The sequence below is a fragment of the Periplaneta americana genome, chromosome 15 (genome assembly GCF_040183065.1).
Source record: "Periplaneta americana isolate PAMFEO1 chromosome 15, P.americana_PAMFEO1_priV1, whole genome shotgun sequence".
NCBI lineage: Eukaryota > Metazoa > Arthropoda > Insecta > Blattodea > Blattidae > Periplaneta > Periplaneta americana.
Genome location: NC_091131.1, coordinates 86539459 through 86563616, shown reverse-complemented (window position 1 = coordinate 86563616; position 24158 = coordinate 86539459). Strand labels below are relative to the sequence as shown.

Here is a 24158-nt window from a genome sequence, read left to right as displayed (position 1 = left end):
ATTATAGAAACCGTAAAAGCTGTTAGGGAGAAAAAGATGGGCTACAAATTGCATCTAATCGACATTAACCCACCCAAGTGACAGAATATCAGGAAACTGAACCCGAAACTTAAGATTCTGTGATCAGTCCAAAAGATATTCGGAAAATTCCAGTGATAGAGCCATCGTCTTCCAATAGGCGTGGTACAGCACTTCTAGTAACGAGTACACCCCATAACAACAGCGTTCAGACAGCAGCAGAAAAGAAGAGCTAATGAGTCTGAAAACCAAAAGCGAAAGCAGACGAGAATAAATCTTAACGTCGACTTCTGCACCACTATCGCTTCACAACCTGCTGCCTGTTTCAACGAGAAAAAGTGCACCGAAACAAACAAACAATAAAATTGTCTGCGAGTCTTCTAGCGACAGAGGAAGTGATGATGAAGATGTAGTATGCCCGTTTTGTGGAAAAATATTGTATCCGAAAAACAAGGACAGGAATTGATAAAATGCACGCAATGCTGACGAAATGTGTCCATCTTGTGAACTCAAAAAATTTATTTGTGACTTGTGTCTGAATGGGTGAAACATCAAATTGAATGGTTTTAGTTCTATTGGACGCATCTTAGGTTAAAGTGTTAAACTATGTAATTTTGTTTTGAAAGTGCTAAGAAACTTAAGAAAATATCACAGAAAGAATTGTTTTTTTTTTTTTTTTTTTTTTTACAAAATGTAATTTTAATAATTTTCTAAATGCTCTCTCACGTACTTTCTATAAATATTAGTTATTAATATACATCCTTGATGTTCTGTGTTTTCATTTCATTGTACTATTGAAATAATTGTCATTCAATATGTTAAAAAGTATAGGGAACGAAATTTAGACCGCTTTATTGAAATGTCAAAAATTTCACAATTTCATTCTTCATGTTTTGTATTCTATTTGATTCCAAATTTATGAATTTCGAATTCTGTGCTTTGTAGCTAAATGTTGAAAGTTCTTACTAGATTAGATTCAAGTCTTCAACTTTAATGGTCTATGAATGGTGAGACAAAACTGAACGGGGGACGATAATTGGGCACCCTACCTTACTTCTGTAAAGCAGTGGTGGTTCTCCATTGATACGTTTGAATCGTCGACTCATAATTCTGCATTGTCTGTGTCCAATAACACTAATAACACTAACCTATCTCCTTGCACTCGCGTTCGGTCTCTTAAGAAACTTATGCATTTACCGGCATCCGCAGGCTATGATGTGTTTTCACAGAGTGAGACCTAGCGCATCAAAGAGTAATGTAGCCAGAAGGAGAACGAAGAAAGTAAGTTGGTTCCCATGTCAACCCAAACTCTGTATAATTATGTAGGATTTTATGAACAGTCAAACAGATATATCAATGGTAACATGATAAAATAACTGAATTTTGTTATAACAATATCGTGTTTCATAACAGCTGTCGCCTAAACGTCATTTCCCTATGTCCATCCACTGGTCCTCTTTTAAATTTCTGGATTTCATTGCTGCTTCAACTCCTACAGATAAATGTTTTTGACATCCTCTTTTTCTTCTTTCCGCTGGTACCCATTTATTTAATCATTAATTCAGGCAACCTTTCTTCTAACATGTATAAACCAACGCAATATTTATATTCAATAACATAGATGTCCAATTGTAACACGTACGAGGTAACCCCTGGCGTAAGCAACCTGCAGCTCATATTCTTTAAGGTCTTTTCTCCTATTTTATATGGAAAGTTATTTACCTTAGCAAAGCATGCTTGACGTGCAATATCTCCTGGTTCTATAGACGTTGGACACCCATGTTCAATAACGTTTAAAATTTCCAGATGTTTTTTCTGGTACCTTTAAAACATCCATTTCTCCAGATTCAGTTTTGTTTGTTTTATTGGTTTATAACTGCCATAACTCCGACTCATACATAAGCATAAACTAATCTGTGTAACAGCTTTATAAATAGCCTATTTTAGAGAAAGTTGTTAGAAAAAGCGGCAATGCGTATAGTCTACTTCGAAGGTATACGTCATATTCACGAATAGGGTAGCCAACTGGTTGTGAAGAAAATACGGGAGACTAAGTTATCTACATTATTTCACATAGAAAATTGAAAAATAATTCAATTCAATTAGCGGAACTAAATACAATTTTATTCTACACTTAGGTAGTCAGGCTTAAATTAAGAGTATTTTGAGATATTTTGCCTCGCGTAATAGTAGTTTGAAACAAATTGTAAAAATTCCCTACAGAAGCAGTTGAAGTTCTGATTTGATTAGATGTGTCGTACTCCAGTTTCGAACACCTGCTTACTTACTGTTCATAAGAGAAAATACTCTCTTCATCTCATGAATTGCTGCCTGGTATGCTTACAACACAACTCACCAGTTTTTGTCTAAATTTGTAACTCTAGAAATGTTTGATTTTGAACTAGTGAGCCCTGAAACTATTTCTGGCAAGTATTACCTTCTACAGAGATTGCACATTTGAGTGCACCTCTGAAACAACAGAATTCATAATATAGTTCTCCATAACGGAAAAATTAAATGTTTCAAATAGATTTTTACATTATGTAAAAATAAGGAAAAAACGCTAGAAGAGAAGACAAATATGGGAGTCGGGAGACCGTTAAAAATTAGGGAGATCCCGGGAAATACGGGAGGGTTGGCAACCCTATTCACGAAACATATTTCTTTAACCATATTCGTTCTTCGCTGGATTTAACCTAATTTTCCCTTTCAGACAATTTACAGATAGATACGTGGCAGTACGCCTACTCTCGTGACCTGGAATCTTGCAATGCGTCGAACTTACGCTTTAAGACGGCAAATGACACCGAATTTACAATGCATAACACTCATTCTCGTGATAAAAGTCGAACCCAGGATCATAGAGCTGAAACTATAGTGCAATACATCACGGATGGCTGACAATATTGTATAGATAGCAGAGAAACGTTTCTGGTGCCGTTACTCCATGGAGCACACACATTTTATCGATCATAGCCGAGGAGGAAAATTTACAGACTGACGTCGAACAGTTAATGTTGCATAACCGAACACGCAACAATGTAAATATATCGAGCAAACAATTTGTAGAGATCAAACTTGGCTGTCGATGTATCAGCTTAAATTCCATTGGGCTGGTAGTGATTATATGCGTGTTCACGCGCCATAATTTCTCCGACTACATGTTTTCATAATAAATGACATACAGTTATGTCCGTTAATGTCATGCAATATTTTGTCAAGAGGGAGCGAATATTTGCACCCAGAAGCAAGTACCTATGCTTTATGTACTATATCAAAAATTTTCTATCAAATCGAAACAACTAAATTTATTATATTATATTGGCGGAGCGCTTTTTAAAGCTTACCAGCTGAGTATGGAAAACCGAATTCAAACTCTGGCTGATGGACAAATAATGTGTAAATTAGATTCTAAACTAAATTAATTTTCTCCAAGATTTTCGATTTCCAGTTCTTATTTCCCTTTTAGCCAGTATATAATCTAAGGAAATGGTGTATTAGTGAGGGGAAAAATAGCTGAGGAATCTAGAGTATGTATACACTGAGAAGATGGAGAGGAGTGAGTAAGTAATAGTAACAGATTATCGTGTCATATATAATAAGGTAAGGATTAATGCGTAAGCTAAGGAATTAAATAGTATGTCAGTAGGGATTAAGAAGTAATAAATTAAGAAGGGAAGAAAATAGGAGACAGTGAAAGTGGAAATTATATTATTTTATTTTATTACTATGATGTACCAAAATACATATGGAGTTTCCGTGCAGTAATTCTGCGTTTCCATATGGTGAAGAATCGATAGAACGGAGAAAAATTCTCTCCGGCACCTGGACTCGAACCCGGGTTTCCAGCTTTACGTGCTGGCGCTTTATCCACTAAGCCACACCGGATTCAATCTGTAAAGCTGGAAACCCGGGTTCGAATCCCGGTGCCGGAGAGAATTTTTCTCCGTTCTATCGATTCTTCACCATATGGAAACGCAGAATTACCGCACTGAAACTTTGTATGTACTTCGGTACATCACAGTAATACGATAAAGTGTAAATAATCACTTTGTGATTCAAGACGGCGCCATGTTCCGTAATGAGTGCACCTCTGTACTAGTACTTGTGGTTGCACATTGTGTCTACTGTGACACGGCACACGAGGGTAGGTTAACAAAGGGGCAACACAATAGGTAGAACTTTAAAATGAGAGGGATTCAATCGACATCGGAGCTTGAATCCGGTGTTGCTTAGTGGATAAAGCGCCAGCACGTAAAGCTGGAAACCCAGGTTCGAATCCCGGTGTCGGAGAGAATTTTTCTCAGTTCTACCGATTCTTCACGAAGTGGAAATTATAACCAAATTAATTAATTTATATCAATGAGTAATACAAGACATAATTAGAAAGTGAAATGAAAAGGAATGGTGAAGTGAAGTAGATATTGAATTAAATGTTAATAGTAATTATTAGGAGTATGTGAGAATTAAAATAAGACAGGAGTAGTAAGACAGTGAGTGGTATAAAGTTTAGGTAGAAACAAGTGAAATGAATGGATACGTAAAGACATAATCAAGAGCGTGCGACGGTCACTAAACGTCTTAATGTAGGCTACCTAGGCCTATAATAACGTTCTAATAGCGTACGGACAGAGCTGCTGCCCTGAATACAGGAATGTGAGGGACCACCAGGACCGAATATGTTGGGTGATAATATTCATTCATTCATTCATTTCCCTTTTAACTGCATTAATTCAACATTTATATTCGATTTCCTTAAACAAATATTAATATACGAATGTTTTGAAAAACGTATTAAACATTGATGTTCTGGGCTATATGCAACACTATAAAATTTAATAATAATAATAATAATAATAATAATGATTATTATTATTATTATTATTATTATTATTATTATTATTATTATTATTATTATTATTATTATTATTATTATACTACAATCCGTATAAACCTTTACCTTTACCATTTTAATCATTTATAATTTCCTTGAGAATTCATTGTAAATTTGAAATTGCATTTTATTATCGTAGTGGCTCTGGGAGAACCAGTGTAGGTGGTTCTGGCTGAAAGAACATGACTGTCTAGTGTCCATTCTCGTTTATAGTTGAAAAGTAGGCCTATATGTAATTTTACGTTAACAAATACGCAGTAGTATTGGTTTAAACTTACTGGATTACTGATTCCTTGGTTAAAACGCAAAGGACATTTCGAAGAGAGTTTGGTGTGAGTGATGTCCTACGCAGTCAAGCAATTATGTCGTTAGTAAGAAAGCAGGAAACAACCGGATCTCTCCGCGACAGTGCTAAACATTGCCCGCAATGTCTCAAAATCGTGTAGATAACGTTTAATCCACTCAGCACAGAAATTATTACGCCGATTAAGCTAGGAGATAGGCTACTTACATGGCACGAGTCAGTGGGTAGCAAAGAAAGCGGGCATAGCTGAACAGAGGACAAACAGTGGTAGAACTCAAGGAAACAGATAAGAAAAAAAGTGTGATATTGCTGATTGTTTCAGGCTCTTCTTTCGTGAAGTGCAGCGATTCTCTCTATAACGTGATTTTCGGATGAGGCATGGTTTCACCAGACAGGTTACGTCAATTCTCAAAACAGCAGAAACGGAACTGATGAAAATCCCCATGTTATCCATCAAACACCATTACATTCTGAAAAGGATGGGGGTCTGGTGCGCAGTGTCATTGGTCTCTATTCTTCGATGGTACAGTGAACACTGAGGTTTGCGGTCGCATATTCATGGAATTCGTGGGAAAAGTTGAAGACATTTGACGGAGGATTACTTCCAACAAGATGGAGCTACAAGTTATACATCCAACGAATCCATGAATCTAATGACCAGCTTCTTTGGTATTAGCATAATTCCAAAGCACCTGTGGCCACCCATATCACCGGACCTAACCTCTCAAAACATTATTATTATTATTATTATTATTATTATTATTACTAGCCGTACCCGTGCGCTCCGCTGCACCCGTTAGAAATAAATATAATGTAATTACATAATTAAAATAGGACATTTGATCCAGGGAACATTCGTGTTTGATAGAAGGATAAATCGTTTAATATGTTACTTAATTTAAATTGCATCCAAATAATTAAAATGCGATCATTTTGGTCTAGAGACCACTCATTGGTGCAATGACAATTCCTTTAACATGTTTCTAATTTTTATTACATGCAACCATAGTTTAATGAACATTGACATCATTTAGATTTAATGTATATACTTTATTTTACTTGTTATAGTTTTCCATTGAATTATGGTAATAACTTAATTTTAACCCTTGTTTTCTACGTATTCAGTAAATGGCGTTTGGCCCACTATGGTTCTGAACCCTTCAAATAACTTAAGTTATATTATATAATATTACATTACATATATAATATAATCTATACTAATAATAAATCTGTAGCCGAAATTTTTCTGGTAATTTTCGATTTTCCAAAAATAATTGGTCCTAACATATATAATTAATCACCCTGAAACCGAAAATTGCTTTTTTGAAATTTTTGTTTGTATGTCTGTCTGTCTGTCTGTATGTTTGTTACCTTTTCACGCGATAATGGCTGAACGGATTTCGATGAAAATTGGAATATAAATTAAGTTCGTTGTAACTTAGATTTTAGGCTATATGCCATTCAAAATACATTATTTAAAAGGGGGGTTATAAGGGGGCCTGAATTAAATAAATCGAAATATCTCGCTTATTATTGATTTTTGTGAAAAATATTACATAACAAACGTTTCTTTAAACATAATTTCCGATAAGTTTTATTCCCTGAAAAATTTTGATAGGACTGATATTTAATGAGATAAATGAGTTTTAAAATTAAAATAACTGCCATCTAAGGCCGTGTAATGAATTAAAAAACAAATGACTTCGTCTATAAGGGGCCTTGGACAGCAACAATCGAAAGCTATGAAAGATAGCCTACAGATAATGTTTCTGTATTTGTATGAAGTAATATCGGAAGCTAAATTAACCGATTTGTATAATTAATTATTAATTCACCATTGGAAAGTGTAGTTTCTCTAGATGGACATAATGCTATAATGTTATTACAGTAACTTGTGAGTGAATCGAGGACAGGTAAGATTAAAATAGCTTCTTATGCACAGAAAACTTGATAGGCTATTCTGTACATTCGTTTCCTGTATTTCCTAAAATCATTTTTATGACCAAATGAGTGGTCTCTGGATCAAAATGATCGCATTTTAATTATGCAAATACAATTTAAGTTAAGTAACATAATAAACGATTTATCCTTATATCAAACACGAATGTTCCCTGGATCAAATGTCCTATTTTAATTATGTAATTACTTTATATTTATTTCTAACGGGTGCAGCGGAGCGCACGGATACGGCTAGTATAATATAATATATTATATTATAATTATATTATATTATATCAGAAGTTACTCTAATAACATTATAGCATTAAGTCCATCTAGAGAAACTACACTTTCCAATGGTGAAATAATAATTAATTATACAAATAGGTTAATTTAGCTTCCGATATTACTTCATACAAACACAGAAACATTCTTTGTAGGCTATCTTTCATAGCTTTCGATTGTTGCTGTCCAAGGCCCCTTATAGACGAAGTCATTTGTTTTTTATTTCATTATACGGCCTTAGATGGCAGTTATTTTAATTTTAAAACTCATTTATCTAATTAAATATCAGTCCTATCAAAGTGTTTCAAGGAATAAAACTTATCGCAAATTATTTTTAAAGAAACTTTTGTTATGTAACATTTTTCACAAAAATCAATAATACGCGAGATATTTGGATTTATTTAATTCAGGCCCCCTTATAACCCCCCTTTTAAATAATGTATTTTGAATGCCATATAGCCTAAAATCTAAGTTACAACGAACATAATTTATATTCCAATTTTGATCGAAATCCGTTCATCCATTATTGCGTGAAAAGGTAACAAACATACAGACAGAGAGACAGACGGACAGATACACAAACAAAAATTTCAAAAAAAGCGATTTTCGGTTTCAGGATGGTTAATTATATATGTTAGGACCAATTATTTTTGGAAAATCGAAAATTACCAGAAAAATTTCGGCTACAGATTTATTATTAGTATAGATTCTTATCATCATCATCATCAGCATCATCAAATCTGAAGCTTTTATCCAAGACCAGAAACACACACAAAACCACTCACCGTGAACTGCTTCATTTTCCACACGATACGTACCTGAAACAAGAAACAAGCCAAGTATAAGCAGATATATTACCAAGTGATGCAAAGCAGCCATAGTAGATACTAGGTTCTTCGAATAATTAGTTTTATATATTATTCCTCACGATCAAACTTTAGATTGTTAAACCCATTACACACAAACTGAAATAATACCACTTAGCCTTACTTCCTCACTAAGTGCAGTGAGTAAATTCATCCTTTCGTCACTAACGATATCTTTAAATTTTTCAGTATGAAACACATCATAATGCCGTTTTAAATTATATTTTCTGCACCTAACATGTTCTTACAAATAAGACACTGCCCATTCCCTACTTTGATTCTTTAAAAGATAAAATAACAATTTCCAGTCATTGTTAAACTCAATTCTATGGTTCTACTTTGCGACATCTATGGAGATACGTAGTATATACATACATACTTCACCCCTGATCTGTACGAAACGAACTGCTACATTCTACCTCACCGCTACCGTACAGAGGGGTAGCAGTCCTTCCCGCGAGGGAACAAACCTGTTTTCATTTGCCCGTACGGGTAAAACGTTCATATGGGAAGCCAATTGCCAGCCCTGGGCTACAGAAAGGGCTTGGGACTCCGGGTCTTGGAGATTATCAGTTTTCTCATCTGAGGATGGGACTTAGCTCTATGAGGGCTTAGTCAGAACGATCCACCTGTCATCGATTCACAAATGCCACCTATCGGAGTTCGAAAATTATCGCACCTAATAGGGCACGCAATGGGCCAAAGCAAGAATAAGTGCAAGAAACCGCTCCAGATCCAGCCCTCGTAAAGTCAAGTCAAGACAACCCACCATTAAATATCTCAAAGTTTGAACAAGATGCTTTGAACGAGTTTCAATATACGATAAAGATTTTCAACATTAATCCGAGATCATAAGTGCTGTTTACAGGGAACACAGCATCGATCTCCTCAAGCTTGCCAATTACTCGTACAAGTGTCCAAACTGAGCAAGACATCAGAAGCAACATTATAAACAGGTAAATAATCTTTCGTTGCGACTCACATACAGTTCAAATTACCTCATCTTGCCAAAAAAAAAAAGTATAATTCTTGACTTGTACTACATCTTAAAGCTTCAAAAAAAAATTATGGTTTATTTAACGACGCTCGTAATTGCAGAGGTTATATCAGCGTCGCCGGTGTGCCGGAATTTTGTCCCGCAGGAGTTCTTTTACACACTTAAATGCCATCGACCTGGGCCGGGATTGAACCCGCAACCTCGAGCACAGAAAGCCAGCGCTATACCGACTACGCTACCGAAGCCGACTTTAAAGCTTCGATGCTAATGTAAGATCTATGAAATACAATAAATAGAATGAAATGAAAATGACAAAAAAAAGCGGAGTGGACCGAAAATGGAGGTTTATCTTTCTTCTATTGGGGTCGTCTTTGGTGGTCTAGTGGTTATTATGCCTGCTATTGTATCCGAGAAGCGCAGGTTCAAGTACACGCATTACATTGATTTCATTCACTCTCGCGTAACAAATATGTTTATGATGGGTATCCTAATTTTAATATAATAATGAAGTGCTCTTCACTAATGGTAGTAATGGCTGGACTGGGAACAATTGAGTCTCTAACGAAATTCGTTGTGGTCATACGAATGTTAAATAAGTGCTATATTTTTCTAAATGCAACAGTCCTCAGCTCATATTGGTTTGAAACATTATTCACGTTTTCACACAGACTATACACAATCCTACAAGAAAATATACTGTACCAATAACCATGCACTGCTAATCCTTGGGAATAAAATTATTTTTACTGAAACAGAGGTAGCTAGGGATTTAAATTAATTTGCTTCGTTGTTGCGTTTCTAAAGATATTAATGCTAAAATATCGACTGTTTCTTATCATAATTCCGTTACACGATATCCGTAAAAACAGTAAAGGAAAAGCATAAAATAAAAACAAAAATGAAACGCTGACCGTCTATGACAGTGGTCATCAGCACAGTGCACTTTCGGGCTAGCGTCTCTTACCCGCGGATAAGAGACTGCACTATGGTGCATCCCTAGCTGCTCTCTCCCTCTTCCTGCTGGGGCATATTATGCACTGCTTACCAGTTACCCATAGCGAATGCTGACGACAATTGGTCTATGACATGAAGTCAGTAAATAACAGATTTTTGACCAGTGTTTCCGCCTCAAATACGGGACATCCCGTACAGTAGGCAGCTCTAATTGGACAGCTCTTTTTTGGCTACATCGTATGCAAATATAAAAATAAAAAATAAACGTTAGAAGGCATATAATCTAAGCCAGTGGTTCCTAACTTGGGGAGATTTTTTCGTAAAAGATGTAAAGTAGGATATTTTTAAGGTTGATCTCCAGTGAAGCTTGTGGCGGAAAAGGTCGCAGTTGAGGTTGTCTCGGAGTTTCTTCCGTTTCCCCATATTAGGCATCTACAACATTTCATAGCATTCCTCGAACTCCAGCGTGTCCGAAAGCTGGGTACGCAGCGAACATTAGTGTGGTCAGCCGGTATGGGTTGGGAATTCTCCTAGCTTGAGGATCAGCGCAATAGAATTAAACGTCGCAGTGATTTAAACTCCAATTCAATTCAAGATTGATGCGATATTCTAACTTTACTGTTCTGGCAAACCTGAATTGTTCTCTGCCGAACGCACACCTACTAATAATGTATTTACTGAATCCTTTTTTAGTTGTAAAGATTATTTTTTGTCCTACAGAATTTATCTGTTATGGTAACAATTGATATTAGACGAGAAAAATTCGCTCCGGCGCCGGGGATCGAACCCGGGTCCTTGGTTTCACGTACCAAGCGCTCTAACCACTGAGCTTCAATCCAAACGGATCGAATATCCCTTCTCTAGTGTTTTTCCCTTTGTGGCCTTACTCCAGGTTCGACATATATGTTGACATGTCATATTAAGTCCCCTGCCATTACACAAGGAGCGCACTGAACTGAGTGACTTGGTGGCCGGGATTCCACAGTATATGCACAGTTGGGCGAAGAATCTACGTAAAGATTAATTTTTTGTCCTACATAATTTATCTGTTATGGTAACAAAACACTAGAGGAGGGGGATTCGATCCGGTGCGGTGGATTGAAGTTCGGCGTAGCTCAGTGGTTAGAGCGCTTGGTACGTGGAACCAAGGACCCGGGTTCGATTCTCGGCGCCGGAGCAAATTTTTCTCCTTTAATATCAACTTTTTAGTTGGTTATTTAGAGACGTTGTATCAACTACTGGGTTATTTAACGTCGATGGAAATGGTGACAGAAAGATGGTATTTGGCGAGAAGAGGCCGAGAATTCGTCATATATTACCTTACAGTTCGGCAAAACCTTTGAAAAATCCCAACCAGATAATCAGTCCAAGCGGGAATCGAACCCACGCCCGAGTGCAGCTCCCGATCAGAAGGCAAGCGTCTCCGTCCACTTATGTACGCCAGTGGCTCTACAGAACGTTGACTTGTGCCGCGTTTGCTAAAAATTTACTCTTGTGGACTCACTTTTTACTATTCTTCTCACTTCTATGTACCTAATTTTTGCTAGGACAACCTTTACTATTTTCATTTTATCGCGGCCCACTGGTTGAAAATGGCTGGTCTATCATAGCAATTCTGTTTTTCAATGTATACGAATATAATCTTGAGCGAAATCAGACATTTTTCATGATTATCCAATTTTATACTTCGAAAACCAGCCTAAGAAATACTGATCTTCTGTTCCTGGTATGCAACGCAGGGCATGTTACAGAGTTGACTAAAAGGAGGGGCTATTACGAAAAATTGGAGCACGAGAGAAATTTAGTCTACCTCAGGGAAATCTGTCACAAATACCTGTTCCGGGCTCTTCACCGTAGAAAGTCAACGCTCTTGTCATTCAGATACTTTTACGTGTATAAAAGTAATACAATAGTACTGCCAGTGTTAGCAGATGTGAGGCCTACTTGTTTCGTGACCACAGAAATTCTTTCCTTCGGAAAGCAAGCTATCACACTCTAGAATTTCGAAGCTTTAGGTGATTAACTTGGCAGCCCGAAGGGAGGCGTCATTGGCGTGGACCAACTTCTAGGTACGGGACAACTTAATCTACAGAAATGTTGTAGCGCCCAACTTGCCAATACAAGTGAGAGACGGTCGGACGGACCTATTGAGAACGGACGTAATGAGTTTCTTATAAACTCTCTGGATGGCGTATCGCTACGGCAACCAGAAGAAACTTCAGCACGACTCTTCTGAACTCTCATCAGTTTCCGAGAGAACCCAATAAACCCAATAAGTTATAGAGGTAAGTCATTAGTTACGTATTGAAGACAGGTCAACAGTTGTTCTTTCTTTGTGTTTCTTTCATCCAAGTCCTAGTCCACTAATGGAAATCCTTATAACCAAAGATGAAGCTCATATAATTTTACTAAAGAACATATCCAACATATTACATACAAAGAGAAGATAATTTATTTTGCAATCAGTTAAAGTAATAGTAAAAACGATAATTTTGACATGGCCATTGTTTCTCTATGGCGAGTCCTCGGCCTCACTTCATTTCACCCCCTTTGGTCTGATTACCTCGTTGGGTTTTTCCGAGGTTTTCCCCAACCATAAGGCAAATGCCAGGTAATCTTTTGGCGAATCCTCGGGCCTCACCTCATCTCACTATATCTCGCCAAAATATTGTAAAACAAATTGTAGAAAATTAAAAAATTGTAAAATTGTAAAATATTGTTAAAATTGTAATTGTAATTGTAATATTGTAAAATTCTGACTTGTTCCACATCTTAAAGTTTCATTGCTAATGTAAGATCTATGGAATATAATAAATGAAATGAAATCAAATGAAAATGAAATGAATCCTGCTCAGGGCACATAAATAAGTTTGTCCATTGCAATATTGATATATTGTATTGTTTTAGGCCAGACATCGGCACAACACAATTGGTAGTGCCGACTAAATGCTCCTTGAGGAAGTCTTGCACAGAGCATAATGCAACGCGAGACGATACATGTTCAGACCTGTCAGCAAACATTACCGACGGATCGACTGCGCAACATTAAAAATGTCCAGTTCAAAATTATCAAAGAATTTGAAGAAACGTGCATTCCGGAACGAGAAAGAGCAAGTTTCTTTCGACATTCCCTGCAGATATACAATAAAACTTGAACCATCTAAGTCGTCCTCTCCAAAAATATAATTATGACCAGAGACATGCAAAATTTCATATTTTACACCATGACAATCTGGTGTCGCATAAAAATAATGATAATATTTTAAATCATTGCTCCTAGCGGTATGGAAACAAGGTTTTCCATGATTCACGATACGTAGATTGGAACTAACGCCCAAAGATGTTCCATATTTCACGGCATTTTGGAAAAAGTTCCATATTTCATAAAATATTCATGTTTTGTACGATTTCCCTTCCCCATCTGTTAATATTTCTATAACTACCACCCCTGATCAAATATAACAGATTGATAAGCCTAATGGACTTTCAAGACAACTAATTTTATCAATTTCACTATGCTGCCATCTAGAGACTGCAAAATAAGTCACATATAACCCTTATGGAATTGCATGGATCAACTGTACTTCCATCTAGCGGTCGTTACCGAAAAAATGTCTTTTCGATGGTGGAAGCTCTGGTGGTTGTTCTCATTTTATGTTCCCATTTCTTAACATGGGAATAGTCAAACTCATATTATATGTTATCAAAGCTACTACTTGAGTAGTTTAATATCAAAGACGGACATCTGTCATCTCCATAGTTTTGATCTAGAGGCACTTTCTTGTTTCACAGTGTTCTTTGTAGTATTTTAAAACAATTTATTTTTTATAAATGTAGTGTTAGAGTTTGTATATAGTTCACCATAACTGAAAAAAGCATGAAAAAATGTATAAGAATCCACATTATCTAAATTTCATCTGAAGGTCAGATGTCCGCCTTTGATATTAAGCTACTCACTTAACCGGGCTTTCCAGATATTATACGGAGACAATAGAGATATGTTTCAGGAAATACCTGAAAAACCCAAGTCACCTATTTCATCAACATTCCAGGATTCCTAAGGGCAAGTGAAATCTCCAAATTCCCCTTCAGTCATTGAACTCAATGACAGTCAATGAATTTGAGAAGCCGAATCGAAATAACTGTATCCTAATTCACCTTTGCTCATTTTTTCGAATCCAGTGTTGCTATGTCTACTTATATACGTACAAATTAATATTTTAGTGGGGTCTCAGCCATCAATTTTGCCGTCTACTTAATTATAGCTCTTTCTACAATTTCATGGGCTTTTCATCGTATAAAAAATATTAACTGACAGAAAGTGTAGGCTATTCTTTTGCCACAAAATATAGAAAAATTACTTTTAACCAGTGTTGAGTACCGTCAGTGTAAGAACTAAATATATTTTATTATTACTAACGTTTTTGTTCTCTTCAGTGTAAAAAGTGAGGTTATCTAGTTTTAGTATTCAGGTAAGAATATGATAATGCTGACAAACTAATTATGCCGATTTATTGTATTTTATTTGGTAGCATATTAAATATACACAGAACTATTAATCTCTAAAGGGTTATTTTGTAAATAATGATATAAACATTCTCCAAATAGGATGAGAGTTATCAGGGTCTACTGACAGACGTTTCGTCTATAGTTGCGGTAGACATCACAGTGGCGACGCACTCTAGAGCGTAGTCATCTCCTCAGTGTGCCAGGGACAACTAGTTTTTCGAAATAAAATTTTGTCAATATAATCTTTAAATATAAGAGAATAAAATATAAATAAAAATCGAATTTTTTTATCATTTTCATTGATAGCTCCCCTTAAAATAGCAAAGATTACTAGTATGTACTAAAATTGGCAAGAATGAAGGAGCTTAACAAAACTCGAATGTTGAGAAAACAATTACTAAAGCACTATATTTTTAGATTATAAAAAAATTACAAAGAAAAGATGTACAGAAATTATAAAAATCCTGGGCATAGCTACCTGTAATGCAATGCAATGCAATCTTTCAGGTGTACTGTAATTATTGAATGCTGTTTGCGCTGATATCACAATCATGTAAGCTTAATTACATACAACCTCTCCTATCACAAAAAAATAAAGCCTCTACAGCCGTTCCATTCAACGTGATGGACTCTGTCCAAATGTTATTCTAATCTCTAAAACGTCACTGGTGCTGCCAATGCAATCCAATGCACTGATTCTTCGTTGTTATTCTAGGATGCAGCACAAGTAACATGTCGAGTATTCCCCATTGTACTACATGCACATGTCCGCTAATAGATGGATGCCGGGCACACTGAACAATTTGCGACCACAAAATGAATTTTGTACCATGATAGTTTATGCACCAGCAAACATGAAACAAGGATTACCTGGTATGTATAACTTGGTAAAGCGCTTCGCTCTGCTCTGCCCTTGTATAGTCACTTTCCGGAGTTAATTATGACAACCGTATTACACAGGCTCGGGATCACGGAGTTCTGAGGAAATACTGTATACAGCCTATGTAATGGATACTTGATACTACTAGACATGTTTTTTTTTACTTGGTTATTTAAGGACGCTGTATCAACTACTAGGTTATTTAGCGTCGCGTCGATGGGATTGCTGATAGCGAGATGTTATTCGGCGAGATGAAGCAGAGGTTTCGCCATAGATTACCTGACATTCAGCTTATGGTTGTGGAAAACCTCGAAAAAACCAACCAGGTAATCAGCCCAAGCAGGCATCGAACCCGCGCCCAAGAGCAACTCCAGATCGGCAGGCATGCGCTTAGCCGACCGAGCTACGCCGGTGATTATGGAGGTCGTATTTCGACATAATTAACTGTTTTACATTTAAATGATTATCCGTTCGCTCGTGACACTCTGATGTAGCCAATACGATGTCAATTCATTACTGCGTACAACAGGTTAATAGTTCTAGGTTATTCTGTGCAAAATATTGGGTGCCGGAAAGTAAAACCATGCGCACAGTACTTTATACATCTGTGCTCAGTTTTTTAGTTACCCTTTTCACCGAGTTAGCGATAAACCGCCAAGCATGGTGACATATTATGACGTAGGATCATCTAGCGTTAGTACGGTGAGGACTGGTGCAGACCAAAGGTGTAATCTTAGATACAAATAATGATTGGCAACCATAAACTACTGTACGTCTCCTTCGAAAAACTTCGTGTTCTTTCTTGAATGTTTTATGCAGCGGGATAGTTCCAATAATTTGTTGTCAATGTTTCAAATGACTCTTAAGAACATACAGTATAACTTTTATCTGGAAACTCATAGTCTAGTGTTAACGTGGCGGCGTAGTAAAAGAGAGGTTACGAATCCAAGACTCCGCTCTGATTTTTCTTTGATTTGTTTGTTTGTTGCTCTTTCTATCTCTTTATAAATCAAGTTTTATAAATAATTTAGAACAAAGATATATGGAAGGGGTAAATCAGGTGTAAAATAAACATTCTTTCCTTAGCCGTGTGAACCAGGCTCTGGACAGAGGGTACGTAGTAGACTTAAAAAAATCACGCTACAAGAGATCAGTTATTTTTCTGTCGTAAAATGTACATTGCAATAGTGTAAATTAAATAATTCCCGTATTCATTCCATTCTAGATTCAGTGGATTGCAAAATAATATACACCATGTGGTAGGTCTATATACATTTTAAACTATAAACTTAAAAATGTATATTACAATATACGAAACAAACCCGAAATAACGTGCTATTAAGAAATAGACTACTAGAAAACAAATCCACCCAATTTATAAAATTACTCATTGCCATCCTGCAAGTGTAATTGGCTGAAATAGAGAATATCAGTCATTGCATTTGTGAGCTGATCCTTCAAATTCTCGTCTGTAAGTCTCGATTTTGATTTAATCAGCTTCATAGGGCGCGCTTCCGAACAGGGGCAGCGGTATTTCCTCTAAGGTTAGAGCCCAGTTTAGGTGTGTGTGTATTAATCGAAAATTAGGGGCTAGAAAATATTGAGAATAGGACGCACGTTTATATGACATTTTTTTTTTCGATTAATACACACACACACCTAAACTGGACTCTAACCTTAGGGGAAATACCGCTGCCCCTGTTCGGAAGCGCGCCCCATATGTACATAAATAAGACAGAAACCAATACTCTATCTTGCAATTTTTTCCGAAATGGCTAATGGGGCAAGTATTATTTCCGTGGAAAACGCTTCTGCATGCAGGGGTTTAAGGTCAGACTGTAACCCCACATGTCCTAGTCGAACATCCCACACTTCCAAATTTTACTTACGTCATCGCGCACACAAGTGTGCTAGTATTTAGTTCAATACCGGACAACGGGTGGGTCGCGCAACACGCTTTGAAAACCGGCACCTGCTTGATGTACGCAATGTAAACATCACGTGCTTCCTTACTTCACAATGTGAAACATATACGTATTGTAATATCAATTTGAACTGGGACACTGCACAGGAACACACAGTACAGTACTTGAAGACAAATCAGCTACAGTTATTTTCTTCGCAGTTCTTGCGCTGAAGCCAAGAAATGCGACCATTTCAGGGACAGGTACAACTCTCACACATCATATCGTTGTTGTGTTGTTGACATTTAACTCCAATTGCTGCAGGCTAGAGATCAAAAGTAAGGATTACCCCATCTCACTTGTGAAATTGCCTCCAATATCTCCATAACTAATCATTATACCATGAGTGTTCCTATTTCGAATTTCAGCGCCATAATATTCTCTATCCGTCCCGGTCTTCGAAGACGGCATTTAGTATATATATTTCCAAGCGAACGAAATTAGGACATATACAGTATCTTTGGTAGAAGTGTCATTTTGTAGATGAATAACTTCTCTCCGCAAATCTAATCCAACATAACATGTCTCTTTATAAGGAGGTTTCGCAAGCTAAACTATTGCATCAGAGATTGCAGAAGCTAAAAAACCGTATGGAAAAATATATTTATTTCTTCCTCTTACATCTAGTTTATTTTGTATTGTTTTAAAAACACATAATGTCGATGGGGTGATGTCGCATAGGCCTATGTTAATAATAATTTAATATGTCAAAATGTCACGTTATCACTCTTAAACTTTATCTGTTCTCCAAGGAGACGCTATTGGACATACAGCGTTGAGTATGGTAAACATGTCAATCAACTCGTGGGGGCGTGGTTTCCAAGTCTCGAACCGGGGTTCTACGAGCTCTACTTGTACTCCGTTTGGCCACAGCTCTGTACTATTCTCAGTACGTACAGTGAATAACAGAATTATTCGGACACTTAATATTCCAAATGTTTATGTGTATGTTACTGAACATGTTTGCAAAAACGCAGAAATTACGCCAGCGGTTACGTCAAATAAACCAATTTGCATAATATGGACATAAAAAGAGCTTGCTAATGAAATGGTATGTTAATATATTTATATAAAAATAAACAAATGTACAATTTACTGCGTAACAAAAATATTCGGACAGTCCTGTTGGTCCTATTCTGTACACCCCTGTTGATCACTTACATTACACAGTAGGTGGAGGTACCGAGTTTCAATAATATGCGAGAGTACTTAGTCTTACTTGTGCTGTCGTTTCAGCAAGACGGAACACAAAATGGGGCGTAAAGATAAGCAAACAACATTTAATCAGAGGCAGTTAGTGATATTCCATCACGAAAAAGGGAAAACCATTCGAAACATTGCAGATTTACTTCAGATGAAGAGAAGTACAGTGTCTGACATAATTCTCAGATATAAAAACGAGGACAGAATAGAGCTGAGAAAGCAAACAGGTCGCCGAAAAGTCCTCACAGACAGAGAAGAATCTCTTATTATCAGACAGATTAAAAAGAACCCTCGTATAAGTGCCCCGAAGTTAACTTCTGAAATTGAATCGGCTACGGGTAAAAAAGTGCATGCCCAAACAATTAAGAGGGCAATACATAAACAGGGCTACAACGAAAGAATAGCACGAAAAAAGCCTTATGTTTGTGAAAGGAACAGACGTAAACGACTTCAGTTTGCTAAGGAATATGAAAATAAAGGCGAAGATTGGTGGGAAAAGGCTCTTTTTTCTGATGAGAGCAAATTCAATGTTTTTGGCAGCGATGGTAGACAAATGGTCTGGAGAAAGCCTAAGGAGGAAATGAAAACCAAGAATTTGCGAGTTACTGTTAAACACGGTAGAGGAAATGTAATGATATGGGGTGCATGTCAGCTTCTGGGGTTGGTGAATTGGTGTTCATCGAGGATCTCATGAAGAAGGAAGACTATCTACACCTCCTGCAACACAATTTAGTAAAAAGTGCAGAAAAGCTTGGGATTGAAAAGGAATTTATGTTTTACCAGAACAACGATCCCAAGCATAACTCCTACATTGTACAAGAATTTCTACTCTACAAATGCCCTAAAATGCTTCATCCTCCTCCACAATCGCCGGATTTGAACTCTATTGGACATTTATGGGAAGAACTTGACAGGAGGATTGGATCAAGGCCCATTTCTTCTAAAGAAGCGCTAAAAGCAAGACTTCAAGAAGAATGGGTGAAAATTCCTATAGACATAACAAAAAAAAAATAGTACATAGCATGCCACGCCGAATGAAAGAGGTTATTAAACAGAAGGGTGGTCCTACAATGTACTAATAATGACGAACTGGAATAGTAGGCCTATTCTTTGTTTTCAAAAAGTGTCCGAATATTTTTGTTAGTATTAGAAATCAAATGTTTTCCTTTATGTTTTAGTAATTAGAAGAAAATTAAGTTAATTGGAATTGTTGTGTTGAAAATGTTTATATAAAATGGGATACTTTTAGGGAAAAAATAAGAAAAGCTTATTTTTATATATTTATATGTAAATATATGTCACTGAATTGTTAGTTGACGGATGTCCGAATATTTTTGTTACTCACTGTAAATGTTAAAGAGAAAATTCTACTTTCCTTGGTCGTTTTTCTGCAGAATTACTATTTTAGTCTAATAAATATTCCATATGTTGCGCCGTAACTTCGGTTGGATAGAGATAAATATTTAGTCTATGCATTACATATACTAAGTTTTATACAAAGGTAATATTTCTACTATCAAATCCCTTACAAATTGCAAGCGGATATTGTATGTATACATGCGACACTAGAATACATTTCGAAGCTATGGATACGTACGTACCTTCTCTGTTCAAAGGAGACAGCACCCAAAGACTATTCATGTCATACGCTGTAATTCCAACCACACACTATACATAAGCTGCACTTACGGTAACATTACACGAGCAACAGTCACTGCGGGAAACCAAATGGACATCACAATAAACCGCATACACGCCTCCATTATCAACACTCTGTCTAACATATCTATCCCATATACAAACACGCATTCAACGGAAACAGAATACCTTCAAACTCTTGTCACTTTCAACAGATTAAAATCATATTTTATACGTGAAGCAATTCGATGGTGTGGGAAAGTGAGCGCAGAGAGCACTTCAAAACAACAATTTTCCAGCTCAGCAATTTCCGTTTATACACAGTTTCCATCTAGATTTTAATTCGAAACTCAGGAAACTAATCTTCACTAGGGCTATAATACCGGAGCCTTGAATTATACGTTTCAATGTTATGTCACTGTGCATCGTGTTAAATACGCTTTAATCGCGGTATTATAACGCGTATAATCACAATGGGCTATTTTTCCACGCCGTAGCAATACCACTCACGCTATTTGCACAAAGACCGCTGGTCGAACGAAAAAGACTCTTCTACGAAAACATTAAAGTTTGCTAAGAGCCGTATATGATGAGGCTTCACCGTCGAGGATATTCCTACTACCGTTCAAACAGTGCCCCTTCTCCCCTACTCCTCTTTGGTTAAACGAGGGACCTGGCAGAGAGCCCTTAGAAAAGCGCCACCCGCAGCCAAGAATGTGAATGATGTTGCCATACTGCACTGCACAATCTAGCACTACAACGTTATTTTGCCATCCGGTGTTTCATACTCTTTTTACAAAAAAAAAAAAGCGGGGGGGGGGGGGGGCTACAACTTTTAAGAATCGCTATCAAAATCCTTCGTAGAGTCATCACAGAAATGCCTCTACCCATAAAACGGGTGGGTAAGTTCCCCATGGTGTTTAGGCCTACCTCACTTAAGACGTTCACAATACGGAAATAAACAAGCAGCACACTGAATTAAATGGGTCTGAAATAAAAACAAACAGTTTGTGCCGTTTAAGTAAACACCGATATCTACAAAATGTAACGAATGAGTTTGACATTGGATATGCATAATGTGTTGTCTTTATAATACTCTCATATTGTGAAGATCTAGGTTTCGAAACCCAATGCCGGTTATCCTGACAGAAGATCGTGATTTTTCCTCCTAGCAGAGGTAAATTCTTAGCTAGTAACTTAAATCAACCTAAGAATCTCTATTCCTCGAAATAATTTTCTATTCACCAATTCGTATATCGTCGTTGTTCCTGCAGTAACTCCTATGTGCAAAATATACAATTTTTCAGTAGGAGGGAAAACAAATTTATTCATCCTATGACAGCCGTACATAGGTGATTGTGAAATTGTGAATTCTTAAATTCTCGAAAGAAAGAAATATAATTACAGATAGGAGATTTTATTATTGACTGTATCACTATTTCAGTTATTTAATAGAGCAAAAATCTGAAAATCGATAAATATGTCACATAGGAGTTATTGCAGGAACAACGACGATATACCACAATCAACAAACATTAACGTCACGGAGTTGACGCATACAATCTCATTACATGTTTTACCAGTAGGACAACCCTAAAACATTTCAGTTCCATTGTCTACAAATGATACTGTAGTACTTTATATTGCCTTAAATTAATAGTTATTATGAGACAAGTTCGTAAAGGTTCTCTTTTTGGCACGAGTGTAAAATAAATTATATTAAATTTATATTAAATAAATATTTCAAGTCGGAGAAGGTTATACGATCACGATGTCATGGCTGTCTAAACTCAGAACCATTAAGAAGTAAGTATCCATGCAATGGTAACTTGTTTTATTAATGTTCACGATTTCGTGGCCGTTAAACCGGCCATATAAACAACAACACGGTTAGGAACAGTTGAATGATAAATCTTGTTACAATGAGTACTACATGTAACTTCAGAATAATAAGGGCTATGTAGATATGAATGTTAAATTTGTTACCTATTTGTGTCACGTGTAATATTTAAGTAATGAATGGTCGAGGTAATGCATTAATTTCTTACTGAATAAGTTTCTACATTGAATATTACATTTTTTTGGCAGTGTGTAAAATGAATAGCAGTGCATAAAGTGATTACTTACTTCTTTAAGTACTAGTGCTTTAAAAGCTCACTTTACATGCTGATAACAGTGGCTAAAATGCAACTTTACGCACTATCGTAGAAAAAATTATTTTAAAGATATATGTACACAAATGCAATCATTTAATACGCACCAAAATATGGCAAACTTTGCTTTTTGGATTCCACACAGGGGCGACATTTCAGCTTTTGCTTGGTGGGTGCAAGATCTTTTTAGGGAAGATCTTATAGGTTATAATATTTCCTCTGAAATTAACTGTTTTTCATACCGTAAACAGGAATAAACTTGGCCATAAATATTTAAAACATGATACCACATACACTGAACATGAGTATTTTTAATGTCTATTTTCTTTCTAAAATGTCTTAAATGTCTTTTTATTATTTTAAGTAACAAATAGGGCTGATATTATGGTTTAATTTATTTTATAGTCAACTTATCCCCTTTACACTACATTTGTCTATCCTCTCCATACACGCAAATATATACAGACAATCTCTGTGTTTTAGACATGTAGTTTAGTACAATCCTTGATATTTGACAGTCTACAATTCTGAAACTGTGTTCAGAATCTGATTCGCAGTAAGTTACTGAAACTCAATGTAGGATTGCAGACACTCAAAGCCTTCTATACAAGATTTTGATTAAAGTAGATCAAGTGATTTGTTAAAATTCAGCAAGAAGAAGCTCTCTTGGGAAATACGTTACCTTATAGAACACTGTTTTCAAAGAACACCTGTACAAGTTGGGACATAATATTAACCCTGTTTGCACTCGGTGTCTACAGGAATATAAGTCTGTAGCTTATATGTTATGTGACTGTAAAGCTTTTTCTCATCATCTTTGGAAAACACTTTCCAAAGCTTGATGAGTTATCGACTGTTCCAGTCTGTAGTTTGGTCCAGTTCATCAGGAACGTCAACTACTTGACTGACAGAATATTATCACGGGAAGGAGCAATAGATTTTTTTAGTTCGCAGTGCTAGGGCTGCTAACAGCCCTTCCCCATTTAAAATCAATTCAATTTCAATTCAATATTTCAAAGTATGAGTCAGTCATTTACGTGGATTAAGTATGTTTGACGGTTTCTTACTTCCCAGCTTTTCTATCTATGTCTTCTATGTACTCTTTCATATGAAGCTTCTGTATCATTCTCATCTTGACTAATTCTATTTATTTTAAGATTTTTAAGGTCCAGCATTAGCTGCAATGTAATACAGATGGCACCACTAAAAATGTAAAATACATACTATTTATTATTCGTGGAGGAAAACGAATATTTAATGAAAGAAGTTTCTTTTTCAGAAATATATTAGAGAAGGATGTGAGCTTAGCGGGTAAGACAAGTGCATCACATGAGGAGTACAAAATCCTCCTGAGAGAGGATTTCTTTCTGACTAAACCGAGGAGCATCCTGGTAAGAGACGCATAGACAGACTCGGCTGGCGTCCCAGTAATAATTTTAGCTTGCCACGTATCGCACCCTACAATTCTGGCCAGTAGGGCATTCACTCAACTGACCGAGTTTAGTAAAGCATTAGAATACAAGTGATGAACTAAGGTAAAGGTTGGTAATACTGT

At 36.4% G+C, this 24158-nt stretch overlaps 1 protein-coding gene across 2 annotated transcripts in view; it reads right to left on the bottom strand.

Moving 5' to 3' along the window:
• LOC138715195 (phosphatase and actin regulator 2) overlaps window positions 1–24158 on the bottom strand; it is a 1243976-nt gene that overhangs the window by 1015067 nt on the left and 204751 nt on the right. The window contains exon 3 of one of the 2 annotated variants that reach the window (XM_069847817.1): window positions 8225–8257. In XM_069847817.1, the coding sequence (XP_069703918.1) occupies window positions 8225–8257 (33 nt within the window). Of the gene's footprint in view, window positions 1–8224; window positions 8258–20413; window positions 21061–24158 lie in introns of those variants that run through there. The other variant, XM_069847819.1, reaches the window with a different exon arrangement.